At 37.3% G+C, this 20,347-nt stretch overlaps 1 protein-coding gene across 20 annotated transcripts in view; it reads left to right on the forward strand.

Annotated features, from left to right (window-relative positions):
* Positions 1 to 20,347, forward strand: part of CEP170 (centrosomal protein 170) — a 145,309-nt gene that overhangs the window by 90,302 nt on the left and 34,660 nt on the right. For all 20 annotated transcript variants that reach the window (XM_070602146.1, XM_070602124.1, XM_070602130.1 and 17 more), the window contains 3 exons: positions 8,677 to 8,826; positions 11,523 to 11,649; positions 12,157 to 13,986. In XM_070602146.1, the coding sequence (XP_070458247.1) occupies positions 8,677 to 8,826; positions 11,523 to 11,649; positions 12,157 to 13,986 (2,107 nt within the window). The remainder of the gene's footprint in view (positions 1 to 8,676; positions 8,827 to 11,522; positions 11,650 to 12,156; positions 13,987 to 20,347) is intronic.

Here is a 20,347-nt window from a genome sequence, read left to right on the forward strand (position 1 = left end):
CACTCCAACATTTGAGAGCTGGTTTATTTCATTGCTTTAGTCATTTAGCAGCCTTTATTCAACATCAACTATGTGCCAGGCTTTGTGTTAGGAGAGAGTGATTCAAATTGAAAAGACAGTTCCTTCCCTCAAGAAATAAGTATGTAGGAGGATGAAAATCCACAAGTAAAAACATGAATTAAAAATAGTTTGATGAATGCTTCAGTAGACATGTCTTTTGGAGGAAGGGTACCGATAGCTTCCAAGAGGAGATCTTAGATTAAATATCCCTTCCTCAGAGAAGTCTAGTTGTGCAATCTAAAGAAACCTCCCTAGTCACTGTCATATCAGCTTGTTTCATTTTAATCATAAGCTTTATCACTAATTAATAGTTTCCTATTTATTTATTCACCTCCCCACTTGCCCATTCACACACACACATAAGAATGTAAACTCCATGACTGCAGGAACCTAGTGCCTGGCATTTTATATGTCCTCAGTAAGTATTGAATTTAATTACCGACTGAGCTCAGAAACAGGTGGAATTAATTCCATAACAGGCATAATAAAGTAGCGTTTTCAAAAAATATGGAGTAACCCTGTGCAAAAGCTTGGGAGGGTAGAGGACTTGTTGAGAGGACCACAATTACTTTTAGAGAGTTGAGACTGGACTAGATATTGACGGCCCTTGTGTGTCACACTGAGGACTCTAGATTTTTTTAGTGCTGAAGGCAGTGGAGAATTATTGAAAACTTCGAAGTGGGGCAGTGATGATCTAATCACTGTCAGAAGTGTGAAGAATGGATTGACAGTTGGAAAGGCTGGAAACAGAGAAGGCAGTTAAAAAGCTGCTGACATGCTGATAGTCAGTTGGATATAAATCAGACATCTGGGCTAAAATACTAATTTTGGAATTATTAGAGAGTAGCTGAGTGCAAAATAATAGATGGGATCACCTAGAAAGAATGTAGAGAGTGAGAGGAAATGGAGTATGCAATTCTTAGCCACACCAGCTTCGGTGGACAGAGGAATAAGAGTGAGCAAATGAGGCTGAAAAGGATCTAACAGGAGTAGGAGAAAACCAGGAGAAAACAGCATCTTGGAGTCAGAAATAGAATCAAAAAGGAGTGAGCTAGCAATAGTATCACATGATAACAATGATTTTATGTTTGATAAGCACTGAATGCCTTTTCACTTTTTCCCTAAAATACATTGTATTCCTGGGCTTGAAGAAGATAAGCAGAACATATATTTGTATCTTAACTGGGGAGAAATTGCATATAGTTCAAATAGTATCTCTTTAAAGAGATGACCAAGCTGAAATGCCATGTCTTTCTTTTTCTGTGCTGGTTGTAGTTAAAAGGTCTTGAGATTTCCCCTCCCCACCCCTCAAGTTACGGGATTACAGCATTTTGGTTCATATTTTTGTGCTGTGTGTTTGTCAGTAGATCATCTTATTTTATGCATTGTCCCAAAATTTACCTCTTAGAATATTAACACAAATGCCTGTTATTTATAAAGACCTCTTAAGTTTTACATCTAAGCTTGCATGGAGATGCGCTATAATAAGAAAGTGCTGTTGACTACCTGGATTAAAGGTAATTATCTTCCACAGTAATAATAATCTCCCCCAGCCCTCCCTCCTTGGACCTCCCTATGATATCTAGAGAACCCGTCATAGTACCAGTTTCTTCTCCCGATCCCATCAAAACCAACACTGCTGAGGGAAGAGGAGGATGTTATCAGGGCTGCTTCCTAGCCTTCCAAGCTAAATGAGAAAAACCTGTAGTGAGAACAGAAAGCTAAATATTAAATGAACGTGAAAAAAAATTGGTCATTGTAGAGGGCTTGAGGCTCTATCTTTTGGAAAAAGTATTTCTCCTTTCCATAAATTTCATACCATAGACCAATTCTGCCAGATGCTTTTCCTATCCTGAGTTTTGACTCCTGTCCACTGTGGCAGCATATCTTCCCCAAAATACCTCTTATTAGCATATTCTCTTCCCTCATGCAGCCTTGTATCTATCACTGCTGGTTCTGTAGGCAACAGGTGGTAGGGAAGAATCCAGAATCAGGAGAACTGTAACAAGACTGGAAACAGAATAAAGAACATCTACAGCATGAGTCAGATAGCCCAAAGAAAGTCAGTGCTGAGAACCCGGATCCAGGTATAGGCAGTTTGGAATGGGGATATTCCAAACCCTGAACTTCACATCAAGATTTTAGATTAGATCCAAGAGAGAGATGAGGAACTGTGATAAACTAGAGTCAAAGTCTAGGAAGACAGCGCCAGAGAGAAGACAGCGCAACGCAGTGTGTCCAGAGTCCATTCAGATGTGAGAGCAGATGCATGTGTGAGATCAAATAAGAGCCTTGAACAAGAAGAGAGGACCTTGATAACAGGCAGGCTGCATTTTGATTTGGACTTAACTTTTTTTTCTGCTTCCTGCCAATCCAGAAACAGTCTGGGTTAAAGGGCCAAAGCAAATAGCAGTTCTTAACAGGTAAATTCGGGCAGCTTGATTCTTCTTCCTCTTATACTAATCTTTCTTGTCCTCTCTTCACTGTGTAATTTTTTAAAAACTTTTATCGGAAGAATTTACTTTTGGTCACTCTGATTGATACTCCTCTCCCCTTCTTGGCACCCTCTGGCCTTCTGAGGTATAGGAAACCTTTTCCTCCTGTGTTAATTCCCAAAGCTTCAGAAGGGAACCCTCTCCTTTTTTCAATCAGACGCTTAATATTTAATAGGTTTGCCCCATTTTTCTTTCTCTATTATTATATGAAATCTTATTTATTTTCCTGCTTAAGGGACTTTCCACTTACTGTGTCCTCCGTCTAGTAAGCTCCTCCTTGTGTTTTGTGCTCATCTAGCTCCTTTACATGATTCACTTTCCAAGGCTTTCTCTAAGCACCCTGTCTGAAGTAACCCCAGTGTTCGCCTCTTAGAGCTCTCTGTCAGATTGCCATGTTTTATTTGCTTCACGGAAATCACCTCTAGCTAGTTTATTTTCTGTCTCTCCTTTCTAGAATAGTCTTATTTGTCTTGATCACTTCTGTATTTCTTGTGCCTACAACAGTGCCTGGCATGTAGTAAACATTTAATATCTTTTGAATGAATGAATGAGAAGAAAAATTTATAACACGCTTTGTCCTTTTTTGTCAGTGTGTATATGTGGTCAGCTGTATATTAGCTAGTTTATTTTGATCAAATCCACCCAGGCCTCCACAAATAGGTTTTCCTGTATTCTTATGTGCTGAAACTAGTGTGCATCTTGATCTTAAAATAACTTGTTAAAATGTATAGTTTAAAACCTTGTTTGTCTTACACACTTAGCTTTGTAATAGTAAGTATGAAAGCTGCAGAAAAATATAGGTTGTGTGAGAAGAAATATTTATGTCTCAGGGGAATAGCCTTGGTTAGTAGAAGACGAGAAATACCTCTGAGTTTCTAGCAAGACCTAGCTAACAACTTAGCCCTTAAAAATCTTGGCAAAGAAAGGGGGAGATGGTCACTGATGAGTAGCCAGATTGTAGTAGGGAAGAAAGGAAGGAGTGCATGACAAGGAAATGAGCATAAAGAGGAAGGAAATGGGACATTTTAATTCTGGAAGCTTTAGATTAGACCCGAACATAATTTGAAGATGTGAAAGAAGGAGCTAATAGAAAAAGAGTGCTAAAGGGTGATGGAAAGGGAGGAGACTGTGGGTATAGTACTCCTAAGGAATGGGAAGAATCAAGGACACAGGGGGATAGGCTCAGGGAGAGGGCAGATTTGAGAGCATGTGTTTACCCGGACAGAGGTAAAAAGGAAGAAGATAAAGCCAGATGGTGCCTTTAAAAAAAATTGAGATGAAAATCACATAACATTCACCATTTTAGCCATTTAAAGTGTAGAATTCATTGGCTTTTGCTACATTCACAAAGTTATGCAACCATCAGCACTATGTAATTCCAGGTCATTTTCATCACCCTAAAGAGAAATCCCATACCCATTAAGCAGTCACTTCCATTCTCCCCTCCCTTAGCCCCGGCAACCACTAATCCACTTTCTCTGTCTGTAGATTTGGCTATTCTGAACACTTCATATAAATAGAATCAGACAATATGGCTATGGCTACTTTCACTTAGCATAATGTTTTCAGTGTTCATCCATGACGTAGCCTGTATCAGGACTTCATTCCTTTTTATGACTGAGTAATATAACATGGTGCAGATACCACATTTTATTTGTCCATTCATTCGTTGATGGACGTTTGAGTCGTTTCCACCTTTTGGCTGTTGTGAATAATGCTGCTATGAACATGCATGTGCACGTGTTCATTTACAGACCATGGTAAATTATAAAATGTCTCTCCTACCCCCATGCTGAGCTCTTTTCTCTAACAGTTTTGTCTGAATTTTAAATTTAGAAGTTGATTACAAGTGCATTATAAAAAAATCAGTGTTAAACATTATTCCAATGAATTTTAAGGGACTTTTCTTTTTGAAAGTGAAACTAGCTTTTCATGGAAAATAAGTTTAAAAAAATTCTCCTCTATTAAATTATCCTGATTTTGTTCCCTAACATTGGTGGCTGGAATTCTGCATAGTTCTTAAGTAATTGTGTGTGAGGTGATGTTTGTAGGCCCTGGGAAGTTCTGCTGATGTGACCTGGTAGAGACCCTGCTCTCCTTGCCCAGGAGGTCCGTGCTCATTGAGCAAAAAGATGTTCTGATCATCTGGGCTTGAAACTTGACTGCATTTTCACTTGGGCAGTTTAATAAGATCAGTATACTAATGTAATACTATTCTTCAGATGCTATTTTAAAACAAGACCACAAAAGCTTGGTATTAAACCTTCCATTGAGTTTCTTATTTCTGTGGAAAGGTGAATTCTGAATTTCAGCTGATTTGGAAACTTCTTTAATAAATTAAGGACTATTGCTATTGAGTTACCGTTTTGCTCTACATTTTTATTGCCATATTGATATGCCTAAGTCTTCCCCCTGCCCCCACCCCTTTGCACGCTAGTCTCTACTTTCTGTCACAATAAGCAAGCTTCTTATATTTGATGTTACCAAATGTAAGTTGACCCTTCCTTTTTTTTCGTTTTTTTTTGTGTGTGCTTGAGGAAGATTTGCCCTGAGCTAACATCCCTTGCCAATCCTCTTCTTTTTTTGCTTGAGGAAGATTAGCCCTGAGCCTTCATTTTTTATAAAAAGGGAAAGATACCTTAGTTCAGTATTTTCTAGAAAACGTTTTCATGATTATACAGTACATCTTTTTAAATTCTGATAAATTCTGAAGTCCACATTTAGGAAAGCAGATATCAGATTTTCAAATTCACCTAAACTTGGAAATTTTACCACTATGTGGCCTTATTACTTACTATTTAATTCAAATATAACTATAGTTTTCAAGAACTATGATTTAATATTCTGTTGAACCACTAAATATTCAAATTATCTGTGCCAGTCTTCCTCTACTTTATGTGTGGGATGCCTCCACAGCATGTCTGATAGTGGAGTAGGTCTGCCCCTGGGATCTGAACCAGGGAACCCCAGGTCACTGAAGCGGAGTGTGTGGGACTTTATCCACTTGGCCATAGAGCTGGCCTCATAATTTGACCTCTCTTTACAAGTATTCAGTAGGTGTGATGTTAACCCCCATAGAAGTTGACCCCATAGAAGTTGACTCCCCAAAACAGAGATGCGTCTGCCTGGATCAAGGGAACTATGGGAGAGAGCACATGAAAGCCACTCCCTACCCCTACGATCAATGAGTTATCTTTAGATGTCTGCCAGGCACAGAGAGTTCAGATTGTACAGGTTCAAAAAGAAATGTTCTATTCCCATACCACTCCTCCTTTCTTTTGCTCCTATCTGGAAGAGTTAGAAACTGACAAACTTGGGGTGGAGGGTTCTATTAGAGAGGACGCATACAAATCAGACAGGTGTCTCATCTCACTCCCTTCCCCATTATAGACTTCTAGCCTAAAAATGTCCCTCACTGAATGAGACCTCACATTTTGTACTCTGTCGAGGTGGAGGGTTTGATTGAGCCCAGGTCTGAGAGGGGAAGAGAAGAGAATCCTGAGCCTGGGTTAACATGCTGCATTTAAAATACTCTGGAGCCTTCTAGGAGAGATGACAGACAGGTGAACAGCTGTCTACAGTTGGAAGTTGAAGTGAAGCCTTGGATGTGGGTGAAATCACCTTTGGACAAAATCTAGAATGAAGAGATGAGAAAATCTAGCCAACTTGGTCTCTGCTTTGAGGAGCTCTCAAGTTCTGTCCAACCTTTACATCATATGTCAGATTATATGTACTTTTTTAAATGTGAAAAGTATAATAGCTTTAAAGTACATTGACAGTATAAGCTGTTTATGTCCTTTTTGTTTTCACATGGAAGTTGTCACAAGTGGATGTTTTTGTACCTAGACACAAAATGACAATATGGATTTCAAGCTGGACTAGTCATTGCTATCATTAAATTTTCAAAATACTGTCAAAAATATCGACAGGAACTTTGAAGCCTTCTTTCCCTGTACAGTAGTGCTTCAGGCCCTGCCATTTGTTTGCAAAAGGAATAACTTTTCCTTCTCCGACAGGTCATGGACAGCTCTCCAGTGCTTTAAAAGGACTCTAGAAAGTCGCCTGAGTGCTCTCTCTCTGCGACTTCAGCTCCCCTTCCCTAAAAGCAGTGCTTCTTTGTGTGTATGTTTTTCATCATTTCAAAATAGTGTCAGAAGTGATCTGGAGAGATTTATTACATTTTATTTGAAACTGCTGCTGCTTAGATGTTTGAGGAAATCAAGTTTGGAAGTCCATTTTGAGTATGGATTAGAATTAACCCAGAAAGTCACTTAAGCTAATTTGTAAGTTAACATGCCAAAGAGGTACAACATGCAAGTAAATACATGTGGCTGTTTTTATCTTTTACTTCCAAACTTTTAAATTAAAAGTTAAATTTTTTTCCTAGTGATTATAAAAATAAGGAGATAAACTTCAGTCAATTTGGAGTTCAATGACTTGAGTTAGAAATAATTTTAAAATTTTATTTTAAGACGGTCACAAATACCTTGAGTGGCTCTAATTTGTCTTCTTTACACGTGGGTTTAAAGGCAGAGCATGTGGAAAGGGTTACTCAGCAGTTCTTACTGCTGTTGCTGGAAATGTACTAATTCCAGTGTTAGAAAGTGAAGCAGAGTTGTTTTCCCCTTCTTACACTGTGCTTCCATGGATTAAAATTCATGTTTGATTTAACACTAATAAGATACAATTTACTGGGGTTTTTGTTTTTCTTTTTTTTTTGCTTTTTCTCCCTAATCCCCCCAGTACATAGTTGTATATTTTAGTTGTGGGTCCTTCTAGTTGTGGCATGCAGGACACCGCCTCAACGTGGCGTGATGAGTGGTGCCATGTGCATGCCCAGGATCCTAACCAGGGAAACCCTGGGCCAGCAAAGCAGAGCGCGCGAACTTAAGCACTTGGCCACGGGGCCGGCCCCTACGATTTACTCTTAAAGCAAAGATAATTTGAATATTTTGTGTTTCAACAGAATGTTAAATCATAATTCTTGAAAACTATAGTTATATTTGAATTAAATATTAAGTAATAAGGCCATCTAGTGGTAAAATTTCCAAGTTTAGGTGAATTTGAAAATCTGATATCTGCTTTACTAAATGTGGACTTCAGAATTTATCAGAATTTAAAAAGATGTACTGTATCATCATGAAAAAGTTTTCTAGAAAATACTGAACTAAGGTATCTTTCCCTTTTTATGAAAAATGAAGGCTCTCTGGTTATGTTTTAAAGATCCTTTCCACAAAGTGCCAATTTAAACACATATTATTCTTGGTTGTAATAAGTAAAGCCACAGTTAATGCTAATAAATAATCAGCATTGGGAACAAAGTAAAGACTTAATTGTAAAATGGAATGTTAGGGTTTATGTAGTTAAAACCCTTCTCCAGTCTGTCCAAGAGCATTGGCCTGTTGTCTGCCAGGAAATGAGTGAGACTGAGGGTCTGCCCTTAAAAGCACATGGTTGTTGGTCTCTGTATTTAGAATATTTCAAAAGTGTTGCCCATAGACAGTCTGGTTATTGAAAATGCTAATCTGTATGTGTAGACCAGGAATCTGCATTTCGAATAGAGGCCTATAAATGAGTCTTAGGCAGATAGAGAATTATGCTGTACTCTATACAAAGATCATACAATAAAATCTATTATTTGGGACCTTAGAGAATTATGTGTATAAATTTAACTCCTGTAAATGTTAAGCATTTGTTAGGGAAGGAACACATGCAATCAGTCATACATTTAGAGTTTTTCAACATGTTTCTCAAAAATAATAGTGCCAAGATACCAGCTGAAAACAAGCTGCAGTGGTCTGTGGGTACTCTTCCCTAACTCTTTGCAATTATTGTAATGTGTAACGTTATTAACATCTTTTAACAAATCAATTATAATATCTTGGGTATCAAACACTACATGTGCTAAATATTAAAAAAAGGATAGTTACATTTACATACACTGCCACTAGCCTGTTTTCCTCTCCAGCTATTAACTCAATTGGATGTTACCTTGTCATTAAACGAGTTTTCCCTCATTTTTAAAATTAATTCAGAATATCTTTATTTGCTTCTGAAGTTACTGATAATATTCACACATTATTCTGACTTTTTCATTTATAAAATAATTTTCTCCTCTTAGGTGTTTGGAGTAGATGACAATCAGGATTATAATAGGCCTGTTATCAATGAAAAACATAAAGATTTGATAAAAGAGTGGGCTCTCAATTCAGCTGCTGTAGTAATGGAAGAAAGAAAACCAGTGACTATACCTGGATTCCACAACACAGAGGTATACGTCTCTTACTAGTTCCTAACTATTTTCATGCGCAGAATGTCAATCTTTATCGTTTGTAGTTATAGGACTTTAAGTAATTGATGTATTCCCTTGTAAAGTGCTTCTAAAAGTGAAATTCTCACAATTCTTTGTTTCTGGGCCTAAAGTAATTTTGACTTTAATTCCGTTTCAGTTTTTGTTATTTTCTTTTAAATTAATATTTCTTTTGTCAGTGAGGGAGATTGTTAAATATATTTATATTTAATATATAGCAATGAATGAGCTGTATATTCACTGTTCTAATTGGCATTTATGAGATAACACAGAAACTATACACGGCACATACTTTCTAGGAGATCATGCATTTGGAATGGAAAGATCTTCATGCCAGGAAACATGTGCAACGTAGTGCATGATAGATACTACGACTTATAAATCTAGAGAAGCACCACTGTAGTCCAGCCCGGGGCATAGTGAGAACGAGGCGTGCTGGCTGTGGTGGCTGTGGGGCCAGTGTGGCAAAGCAGAGCTGCAGGGACCTGAGTGCGAGTCCCAGAACCTCCACGTCTAACAGAGCGCCCTTAGGTCCGTCCCTTCCCTGGTCTGATTTTCAGTTTTCTCGTCCGTACAAATGGTATTTTTGATAAAACCTATTTACAGGGAGTTTAGTGAAGTATATGAATCACCCAACATAGTAATTGTCTGAGATTTGTGCACTCAACGAAGGTTTATTCTCTTACTGGAAATGATGCTAGAATTTCATTCCACACTGTTATGTCAAAAAGAAATCTAAAAAATTTATATAACTAAGTATTAATTAATTATAATTTATCCAGATAGTGAAAGCTAACATTCAATGGAAGCTTTCAGTGTGCCATTTCACGAATAAGGAAACTGAAGTATTTAGGAATTAACTTGGCCAAGGTCTTAAAACTAGTGCATTGTGGAGCCTGAGTTTGGACCTTAAGCAGCTTTGATTTCTTAACCCATTCTCTTACTCATTATGCTATACTGCCTCTCAGGAAATGAGTTAATTTAAAATATACAAATTGTAAATAAATATAAAATATAATTAAAATAAAATCTTAAGGTATAAATAAAATAAAATATAAAGTGTTACATTTGTATGAAATGTAAATAAAATATTTTTTATAGACAGGTAAATACACCTATATGTTCGTTTATTAATGTTAAAATTGACCCTTTATGGTCTGCCATTTCCCTAAAACTGTCAAAGCAATTATTGTGTTTTACTGTTCTTTTTTTCCCCCTTAATCTTAGAGAATTTTTATTCTGGTTTCTGTTTTACAAGATGCTTAATTTACTTATTGAAAGCAAGTAATACTTATTTGAGGCAATGTTTTGGTACTGTGGTTAATCTAGGAAGAATTAATCATGTTCTGGAATGTGAACTTAAATAGACTCCCTCTTCTCTCTTTCCCCTCAACCCATGCCAAGTAAAATTTATATATAGCCCCAGTGTGAACCTACCTCTGAAGGAGTCACCTAACCAGGCCATTAGAACAGTTTTCACAGAATGGTTCTACATAAGCGTGCGTCAGTGGAAGCCCCTCTGTTCTGGGTGTTCCTGGCATAGTGAAAAGGCTGTGGTTCTTCCTTCAGTACTCAGAACTGTGGACAGTTACCACAGAATCTTGAAAGGGAATTAAGGATTCAGCATGCTTTGGTATCCCGAGGCCTCACAGTATGGATGTCGTTATGTATTCTTACTATTCTAACCTTTATTCTTGAAATCGTATAGTATATAATCTGTATGAAGTATTTACTTCATCACTTTCTAGCCTGTCATAATCAATAAAGTAAATCTGACACTTTTAATAAAATATTTTTTGAATAATTCAAAATAAAATTTCAGTCATAGCTTTCTATTCCTTAGTTGTCATTCCAGTTTGAATATTAAGCCTTGGCTTAGATTTTTAGTGAGGAAAAATTTTTTGATACTACGTAGATCTTCCATATTAAATGCCTATATTGCCCTGATCTTAAGAATTACCAATACATGTCCATAAATCTTTGGAACCATATCATGAATTGAATTGCATTTCACCCTTGACCATAAGGGTTCAAAGAGTGCTTGCTTAAGGACAGACCTGGACATGGCAGGTCTAGGTTCAGACTGCTTAAAAGAAAATTCTTAAAGGTAGAGTGATTTCTAGGTCTTTCTGGAAATTATTAAAGTGTTGCAGAAAGAAATCTAAAGCTTTGGAAAGTTTTTGAAGTCCCTGAAGACCTGACCTGGCAAATTTAATACTCCTTGATACTCTGGAACCGATCTGATTCCTAGAAACATTTAGAGGGCAGAGAACACCTTAGGAATAGACCTTTAGACTCTCTGTTCTGTAGAGTTGAGTAGAACCAGCTTACGTTGTAGCCACAAAGCTATGATAATACACCTGAGTTTATCTAGCAGCAGTAAATTTTAAGCTCCAAGATTTTATTTTAGTCCCATTGTTAGTATTTAACATATAGAGAAAATTATACTACATTTACAGTGATAACAAAATGTACTTAAAAGGGGTACCTAGAGAGTCTTCATTTTATATAAGAGGAAATTTAGTAAATGATGATATGAATGTGAGGTTTAAACATTCCTTTGTGTGGCAGGTTGATGTGACTAAGTGGCATTCTCTTTCATGAGAATCAGATTTGAGCAGAGTGTCTTATTTCGTCCTCTTATTTTTCTCCTTTAGGAAGGCACATCTTCCTCTGGAAACAAGCGTTGGGTTTCACAGTGGGCTAGCTTGGCTGCTAACCATACAAGGCATGATCAAGAGGAAAGGATAATGGAATTATCTGTACCTGTTCCTTTAGAAAATGGTATTTTCTTTCCTTTTTTTTTTTCTTTTGTGAGTCATACATCAGTTTTTTAAAAACTAGTTAAATCTATAACTGAGAAGTAAATTAAACCTAATTAAGCGTTTATTAGGCACTCTCTCTGCAATTGTGTAATGCATTTACTTGAGCAAAACTTTGTGGATGGGATAAGTCACAAAAGTAAGAATGAACACAGTGAAGTTCCCTACCGTAAAACACATTAAAGAAAAAGAGAACAACAGGTGTAGGTTTAAAATCAGATCACCTTAGTTTTCAAGTCATACAGTTTGCTTTCTTGAGTCACCTGTTAGTAATCTGCCTATTTGTGTGTCTAGGCATTGTACTTGCTTTTTAAACTACTCTGGCACAATGCTGGCTTATTATTCAAAGTTTTATTTTATATTTGCGCTATTTCTTAACTTACACTTAAAAATCTAATATAATATGATATTCTTTTTATTTTTACTTTTTTGCCATAATAAATTCCTTCGTTGTGGTTTTATTTTATAGAAACAGATATCAGTGAATCTGGCATTTCAGTGAGAAGTACGGGCTCTGGGACTTCCTTGGCCAGTCAGGGAGAGCGAAGGAGACGAACCCTTCCCCAGCTTCCAAATGAAGAAAAGTCTCTTGAGAGCTCCAGAGCAAAGGTTTTAATGCAGAGGTCAGAAATAGGAGAAAAACAAGACACAGAACTTCAGGAGAAAGAAGCACCTACACAGGTGTACCAGAAAGATCAACAAGATGCTGACAGAGCCCTGAATCAAATGAGCAGGGTAGTAAATGGAGAGACTCTGAAAACCAGCGGAGAGAATAAAACCCTGCTTCACTTAGGCATCGCTTCTGCTGGAAAGGAGAAAAGTGAAACTGAGAAGGAAGCTTCCTCGGTAAAGCAAACATCAGTGAAAGTTCAGCAACAAGAACAAAGGGAACAGGCACAGTGGACACCTACTAAATTGTCTTCTTCAAAAAGTGTTTCAGGTCAGATAGATAGAGCTAGGGAGGAATCTTTTAAACAAGAGTCACAACCTCAAGAAAAAATTCCAGGACATTCTGCAAGCAAAGGAGAGAGGGTGATACAAAGCGAGGGCAAGCGAAGAAAAGCTGAGGAAGTTCTGAAAAGTCAGACTTCAAAGGGAGGAGACAAGAAGGAATCCTCCAAGTCTTTAGTGCGACAAGGAAGCTTCACCATAGAAAAGCCCAGCCCGAACATCCCCATAGAGCTCATTCCCCACATCAATAAGCAGACATCCTCCACACCCGCGTCGGCGTTCACATCTGCCAGTAGAATACGAGAAAGAAGTGACTCTATGGATACTGATTCTAGTCTGGACACAACGCTTATTCTGAAAGACACAGAAGCAGTAATGGCTTTTCTAGAAGCTAAACTGCGTGAAGATAACAAAACTGATGAAGGCCCAGATACTCCCAGTTATAATAGAGACAACTCTATTTCACCAGAATCTGATGTGGACACAGCTAGCACAATCAGTCTGGTTACTGGAGAGACTGAAAGAAAGTCAACCCAAAAGCGAAGGAGTTTCACTAGTCTCTATAAAGATAGGTGTGCCATAGGTTCTCCATCCAAAGATGTTACAAAATCATCTTCTGGTACTAGAGAGAAAATTGAAAAGAAAACAAAAAGTCGTTCCACAGAGGTAGGTTCAAGAGGAGATGGTCGTAAATTTGTACAATCCAGTGGAAGAATGAGACAGCCTTCAGTAGATTTAACAGACGATGACCAGACCTCTAGTGTACCTCATTCTGCCATTTCTGATATTATGTCGTCTGATCAGGAAACTTACTCTTGTAAATCTCATGGAAGGACTCCACTTACCTCAACTGAGGAGCATGCACATTCCAAACTGGAAGGAAGTAAAGTCACTAAATCTAAGACTTCTCCTGTGGCGCCTGGGTCGTCCAGTAAATCAACCACTCTTCCGAGGCCACGACCTACCAGGACTTCCCTCTTGCGCAGAGCACGACTTGGTGAAGCTTCAGACAGTGAGCTTGCTGATGCTGACAAGGCATCTGTTGCTTCTGAAGTGTCCACAACGAGTTCGACATCAAAGCCTCCCACAGGAAGGCGCAACATCTCTAGGATTGACTTACTAGCTCAGCCTCGTAGAACAAGGCTTGGCTCATTGTCGGCTCGCAGTGACTCTGAAGCAACCATCTCGAGAAGCAGTGCCTCTTCTCGGACGGCAGAAGCCATCATTAGAAGTGGAGCCAGATTAGTACCTTCAGATAAATTTTCTCCTAGAATTAGAGCTAACAGTATCTCTCGACTGTCAGACTCCAAGGTCAAAAGTATGGCCTCAGCGCATGGCTCTCCTTCAGGTAAATTGGATCCAGACTCTTTATGATGTTAGCATATTTCTTTTATGTTTTGGGACTCCTTTTTTCAAAAATTAAATCTCTAGTGAGCGTTCCCAAAATATTCAACAGAAAGGTTATTCTGTAGAGGTTTTTTTTTATAAAAATTATTTTATTTAGCTTGGTAAATAGAAAATTCAGAAGTTATATACGCTTCCAAATTAATGTCCTGAGGCAAAATAGTGATTTCAAAATTAGAAGTATATTGAACCGATTTAGAAGTTTTAATCGTCTAGCTGGTGAGGTACCTGATTTGTGTGTCAAAATGAGATTAGGAATTATCATCTGGTTTAAATAATAGGAATCAACATCGTGCTTCTAAAAGGATGTGTTTAACTTTTAAATATCCTCACATAATTCAAAGCCCATGTGAATCTGAAGGAAAGCAGTATACCCTTTATTACTACTTTCAGAGCTAAATGAAATAATCAATATTTTATCCTTTTTTTCCTATTTATTTTGCAATGTCTCATTTACTTATACTTTTTAAGGTTAAATCTGTTCCTGGTTTGGGAGGTGAAGACTAATCCTTAATTTATTTCAGCAGAAGAGGATGGATTTGTAAGCCAGTCACTAAGCACAGAAGGGCCAGAGTGGGCTGTAGAGTTGAACTGGCTCTAAGCGTTATCTCATAAAGTGCTGCCGTGTCATTGAACTGTAGTAATGAGCTGTCGTTGAATGTAACGTTACAGAAGCGGCTTACTCCCCACCGGAAGCTGACTGCTTCTGGCATGTTTGTCTGTTTATATTCTTCATATTCAGAGCTGAAGCAGTGAGAATTCATGTGTGACCAGAGCACTAAGACAGATACTCGTGTGTATCCTGTAAACATGGTCTCATTACTTCATAATCAGCCTCATGTGTGGGTGTGGCCGAAAAGGCTGGTGGAGGGAAACCAGCTGTTAAAAGACTTGGAAGATTTATTACTGTCAGTCAGCAGCACTAAGTGAGCCCGAAGTATTGAGTGAGAAAGAAAGGGAAAGTCGGTATGCAACATCATCTTTTTATTTTTACACCTACCACAGTATAGCTGCAAGACCCCAAACTGGCAGTGCTTGGTGTCTGTTGTTTTTTTCGCTTTTTATTCCTACTCCCTTCTCTTCACTGCTGCTTTTCTCCCCTCCGTTCACATTTCCTTCTCTCCTGGTCGGTGGGGGTGGTGATGGTGATCATATCTGTGGTAGGAATGGATGTAGGCTGCAGCTAGGTAACATATAGTCGTCTTTCCAAAAGAAGAGATGGCGTTTTCCTTATTACCCTGGTCCTCCTTGTTTCTGCGCTGCAGGCTTTGGTTGGTGGTTCATGGATTTATTGCCAAGTGTTTTAAAGCTGCCCTCTTTTGGTTTCTGTTTCCCCAGTGTTGTTATTCTCGTTCCTTATGGCTCTACCTCTTCAGTCACGTTTCCTTTGTGCTGCATTCTATGCTGTGTACCTGATGAAGTGTCTTCCGCCACGGTGCCTGTTTGGTTACCTCATCTGTATTGAAGTGCATAAAAATTTCTGTCTTCTCCCTTCTTAACATGCCATGTAACATAAGTGGCATGTTACCCAGGCACGTGGAACAGCTCTTCCTTCTGCACTAGGTGTCTGTCCCTGAGCACATGAGTGATGTGGTTCCATTCCCCAACGTTTAACATGAGGGGCTTATCTGAGGTGCACACCAAATATGATCACTTCAGCAAGTCTAAGAAACCTGTAAGCTGCCATATTATATATGTGTCTTTAAAGATACATTTTATTTTCTGCTTCTTTGAATGTAGAACTTGATAAACATGTAGTTTTTTATGTCCAAAAAGTACCTTAATTAAATAAATAAATAAAATTAATAAATTCTCTAAGGCAAATTGAGGTATGTGGTTTTGGCCTCCTTCATACTTAATAGCAGTATATTAAATAATTAGAATTATGGAATTTAAAAGCCCTGTAAAGGGTTATTCAGTTTAGGGAAGTGTGGCCAAGAGGTGAAGTAACCTGCCCTGGTCACAGCTATGGCAGGACAGGATGACAGTCCAAGGCTTTTAACTCTCAGCCTGGTGCTTCTCCTACCACGTCTAGTCCAGCTCTGAGAAATAGTCTCTGTCAACGAGTATGCAAGCTTCCAGAGGACAGCTAGAATCTATTGGATTATTATCAGGAGGATCTACAAGCTCAATATAAAGGTTTTGGTATTGCTTACTGCAATCTTTGTAATTCCGATGTTTTACCAAGTTCATGTTCTCTCTTCCACCTTGAAAGCCGAAAGCCACATTGTGATCCAGGATTGTATATTCAAATTCTCTGAAGAAGCTCATTTGTAGTAGTATATCCTATCTAGAAGGACAATGGCCAAGACCTTTCAGTTAGTGGTAATATACTCAAATAGTTACCTAGGGTAGATAGTAAAAAGGAGAAAAAAACAAACATACTTTTTTGATTTTTCTAATTGAGGTGTTTTTGATATTAATGATATTTCTACTTAAGATAATTATAATATCTTGAAAAAGAAAATAAAAATTTTTAGCTTTTGAAATATGATTTAAAAGAATGTGAAACCATGCTGGTCAGTATTGCTATGCACACAGTAAACTTTAAAGATCTTAGAAATATCTGAACCTAGAGCCTGTGATATTTTCCAAATTGACATATGTAAAAATAATTCTGCATTCTTTCAAATTCCATGTTTTGGGCCATGTCTAAAAAAGTTATTCAAAGAAATGTATGTGATTAAAATAGAACAATGGAAATCTCTGATTTAGCAAAATTAAGATTAAGGGTTCTTTTATGCTTAATTCTGGTGTAATTAGCTTTTAGGAGCTTAGTTTTTTCCCCCTCCATAATCCTTCAATGTCAAGTTATACTAAAATAGCTAGATTTATTTAAGTATCCTGAATTATCAAAATAAAGCAATTCGTTTTCATTATAACTGCACATTCTAAGAAATAAAAACATCAACATCCTTAGAATATTTTTAGACTGTTTGCTTTCCCATTTTTATTCTAATCCTCAGAATTTATAGATGGCGGGAATTTAAATGTTGGGCATACGTGGCTTAAATTATTTCTTCCTCCGGGTCAAAGACCGATACAAAACATTGTCAGGAATGTTTTTCCCCGAATGCTGTTACTCCTCATAAATATACGTGTAAAACGTGTTTGTGGAATTTCCCACAAAAATATTCTGATATAAAGTATGAAGATGCAATGTTTGTTTTCTGAAATGTATTCATTACATCTGCAGATGTGGATGTGTTTTAATGCCAACAAATTTTTGGAAACAGTAAAAGAAATCAGAGCCTTCACAGATAAATGATCCTCATAACTCTTTTTCCCTTTTGTAATTCTCTAGACATGAAGGATACTGTGTTTTTATAGTGAATATAGTATTTATTACTTCCACAAGAGGGAGTGTTGCATAATTTTATAACTAAAATAAGTTTTATAATTAATGTAACTAAAATAATTTTCAGCTTAGCTACAAAGTTAATTAAGCCCATCTTAGAACGTTGTCCCATTTTATTATATGTGCTGCCCAGCACTTCACCAACCAAGAAGCTCTCAGAGATTGGCATTTCAAATACCTTCAATGTAAATTTTCAATTTAATGATTTATCTGAAATACCTTACTGGTACCAATATGTCAAATAAGCCTAATCATAATAAAATTTAATTTAATTTTATAAATGATTTTAACTAAGCAGAATAAAATTCAAGAGGAAGAAGAAAATATTTTCTTCAGTACAGGTAGAAATCAGAAAAACTATCGTTCTATGAGAAGCTGAGGATGTCTTTTTTTAAAAAAAATTTAACTAGAAATGTAGGAAAAAAAAAGATTTTCTAACATGTAGTTGTAAAGCATTTAGAATAGCAAGGAATGAGTTTTGAACTCTGGGAGTCAGTAGCCCTGGCTTAAACTTTGACTTAAGCAAGGCAAGGCCTTTCAGGGCCTCTTTCTTCTCTATGAATTGAAGAATTTAGACCATCCTCTGTCATTCTATCCTAAATTTCTGTGCAATAAGTAGACATTGGGGAAAGTTAAAAACGTTCTAACTTGAAGTTTCTTCTGCAATAACTAGCAGATTTTAGGGATTTTTCTTCAGATAAAATGTATAGCTGCTATAGCTTAGAAACAAAGGTTAGGAAAGCAAAAGGTTTGAAGGAAGTTGCGGAGTAGCAGGTTAGTGGTCCTGGCGTTAGGTGCCTTCTCCACATAGTCGTCATTTTACTCCGTCTCAGCAGTGCTCTTTGCTCTTACACAAGCAGATGTGTCCAGAGCTAGCTTGAGCTTTGCTTCGTACTGTTTTCCATTGGAAAACTCAAATTATTTGAAGGTTTATTAATCATTTTCATTTCCCTACTCTACCTTACTTATTTTATCAATTTGGTCTGAATTTTAGGAGAACAAACCTAACAATTTTACCTTTCAGATTTTAAAATGTTTTATTCCCTTGCTTGCTTTTCTTTTTAAAGATATTATTAGAAGCTTCACTATTCTTACTGGCTTCTAGATAGACCTATAAAAATAGGTGGAGGGGCCGGCCCCATGGCCGAGTGGTTAAGTTCGTGCGCTCTGCTTCGGCGGCCCAGGCTTTCACCATTTGAATCCTGGGTGTGGACGCCACACCGCTCATCAGGCCATGCTGAGGCGGCGTCCTGCATGCCACAGCTAGAAGGACCCACAACTGAAAATACACAACTGTGTACCAGGGGGCTTTGGAAGAAAAAGGAACAATAAAATCTTTAAAAAAAATAGGTGGAAAGTTTATGAATTTTCTTTGAAAAAAGTTTTTCTTTTATTTTTTTCTCCAAAATATAATTATTTTTTGATCTCAAGACTCAGACTATTAGAAGTTAATTCTAAAGTGACTCTACTTATGTGTTGTCACCTGACATTTAGAACTTGGTTCTCAGTTTCTCATTCTGCTTTCATGTACTCGGCCACTCATGAAATATACCAGCCATTGATACCTCTAACTTAACTACCTTAGTTCCATCATACCTTCTTATGTTTTCGTATCTTCTTTGTTGTTGGTTTTGTTTTCTCTCCATACAATTTTCAGTTGTAGGTATGGTTGCTATAGTTTCCAAATAAAAACTCAGGAAATTTAACCTAACAAATGACCTTTTCTTATTTAGGAATTTCCTTTTATGAGTAATATTCTAAGATAGCAAAATAAACAAACATTTAGCGTTTAATGAAATGCCTTTATTGAAAAGTATCACTTGTTTGCCATATTACTAACTTTTTTCTAAAACCTCTTTACTTTTGTTCCTAAACTTTTCCTAAAATTGTTTTCAAGTTTCAGTGTCCATTCAATTCATAGGAGTATTCAAATGTCTAGAAATGAGTAAATTTCTACTAAAGTATTACTTATGTTAATTATCTTATAATGTTAAAATCAGAAATTATATTTAATATCCCCTTCAAAAAACTCTATGATTAATTACCTGTGTGTTTGCGTACACTTTTAAAGAAAGCCATGTAGTTTTCTGCATATTTTCATTCTCTCATATGCATGAATCCAGTTCTAAGCTCCGGGAGCTTCAAATAGGAGTGTGAATCAGGACAAATGGGTAGCCTCTGATTCATGGTGTTGTCCTGATTATAGACTTCTCTGTTTCTGAAACCAACTCTGGTAGCAGTGTATATCAATTTTATCTGAGGGCCAATTCGTCCTTACAGAGCCCCAGGCAAAAATGTAGTTTGGGGAGGAAAAGACAGGAAAGGTATAGAATTCTAGTGGGATAGGATGAAGGAATTCTAGACTCCCCTAACCTATGCAGTCTAGGGTCAGTTTCTGTTTTAAAAGGGAGAGAGAAAGAGAGAAAAATCTTCTAATATTAGTGGCAATTGGATCTTAAAGGCGGTGCTAAGCTTTTGTCACTTTAGCCACCGAAAACATGTCATGCTCTTTACTAGGTTTTTCCTAATTTGAGAAAAGCAAATGGTCAGTATCCAGGAATTCATTTATTCGAAAGTATTTGTTAAACATTTGCTAGCCAGACATTCTGCGAGGTGCTAGATGTACCTCAGTGGATTAAGCAGGCATGGGTGCTACCCTTGTCCCGTTTACCATGCATTAGTGTTAGCTCCCTGTTCTTCACCTCTGTTTATGCTTCACAAATTATTTCTGTGTTTGATTTTGATATTAACAGTCGCAGTGAAATGTCTGCATTAATTTGTCTTCTGATTTTTCAGATGTGTCAGCAATACCATTTTTTAAATGTCTTTACTAACCTTAAATAAGAAAGTGATGACCACTTTCTTGAGTGTGGCTATTCACAGTATCTCCTGTGGCTTAAATGTCAATGGTTGTGAGAACAGCTTATGGAGTTTCGCTTCTCGTAGG

The sequence above is a fragment of the Equus przewalskii genome, chromosome 31, assembly GCF_037783145.1.
Source record: "Equus przewalskii isolate Varuska chromosome 31, EquPr2, whole genome shotgun sequence".
NCBI classification, from domain to species: Eukaryota; Metazoa; Chordata; class Mammalia; order Perissodactyla; family Equidae; genus Equus; species Equus przewalskii.